Source organism: Sinocyclocheilus grahami, unplaced genomic scaffold, assembly GCF_001515645.1.
Source record: "Sinocyclocheilus grahami isolate Dianchi unplaced genomic scaffold, SAMN03320097.WGS_v1.1 scaffold98038.1, whole genome shotgun sequence".
Taxonomy (NCBI): domain Eukaryota; kingdom Metazoa; phylum Chordata; class Actinopteri; order Cypriniformes; family Cyprinidae; genus Sinocyclocheilus; species Sinocyclocheilus grahami.
Genome location: NW_015531807.1, coordinates 1 through 524, shown reverse-complemented (window position 1 = coordinate 524; position 524 = coordinate 1). Strand labels below are relative to the sequence as shown.

Here is a 524-nt window from a genome sequence, read left to right as displayed (position 1 = left end):
TGATGTACTATTCAGCACAGCAACATTACCAAAGATAATCAGCAGATACTGGTTTCAAGATGGAACCATTTCATTCTTGGGTTGTTTTGTTCAGATGTTCTTTGTGCATTATTTAGGCGGTGTTGGTTCTTATGTTCTGGCTGTAATGGCTATAGATCGCTATGCAGCAATTTGTTATCCACTTCAATATCATAGTCTCATGACAAACCGAAATACACTCAATCTGATTCTGGGCTGTTGGATTTTGGGTTTAGTAGGTCCCTTAATGATGGCCATCCGAGCTTATCCTCTCCCTTATTGTGCAGAAAACACCATTATACACTGTTACTGTGATCATGTTTCTATTACAACACTGGCATGCACTGACAGATCACTGTATAGTATTCCAGCACTTATCAATGCTCTTGCTGTACTGCTGGGCTCTCTTGCTGTTATCGTTTACTCATACTGCTCCATCTTTGTGGCAGTTATGCGAATTTCAGGCACTCAAGGAAGGATGAAGACTTTTTCCACCTGCAGTCCTC

At 41.0% G+C, this 524-nt stretch overlaps 1 protein-coding gene across 1 annotated transcript; it reads left to right on the top strand.

The window, feature by feature from the left end:
- Nucleotides 1-7: 7 nt before the first annotated feature.
- On the top strand, nt 8-518 carry LOC107581185 (olfactory receptor 6N1-like; the record flags this gene model as incomplete). The annotated part of the gene is made up of 1 exon (XM_016266725.1): nt 8-518. A coding segment is annotated over one exon (511 nt), but the record flags the coding sequence as incomplete, so codon positions are not given.
- Between the last annotated feature and the right edge of the window lie 6 nt (nt 519-524).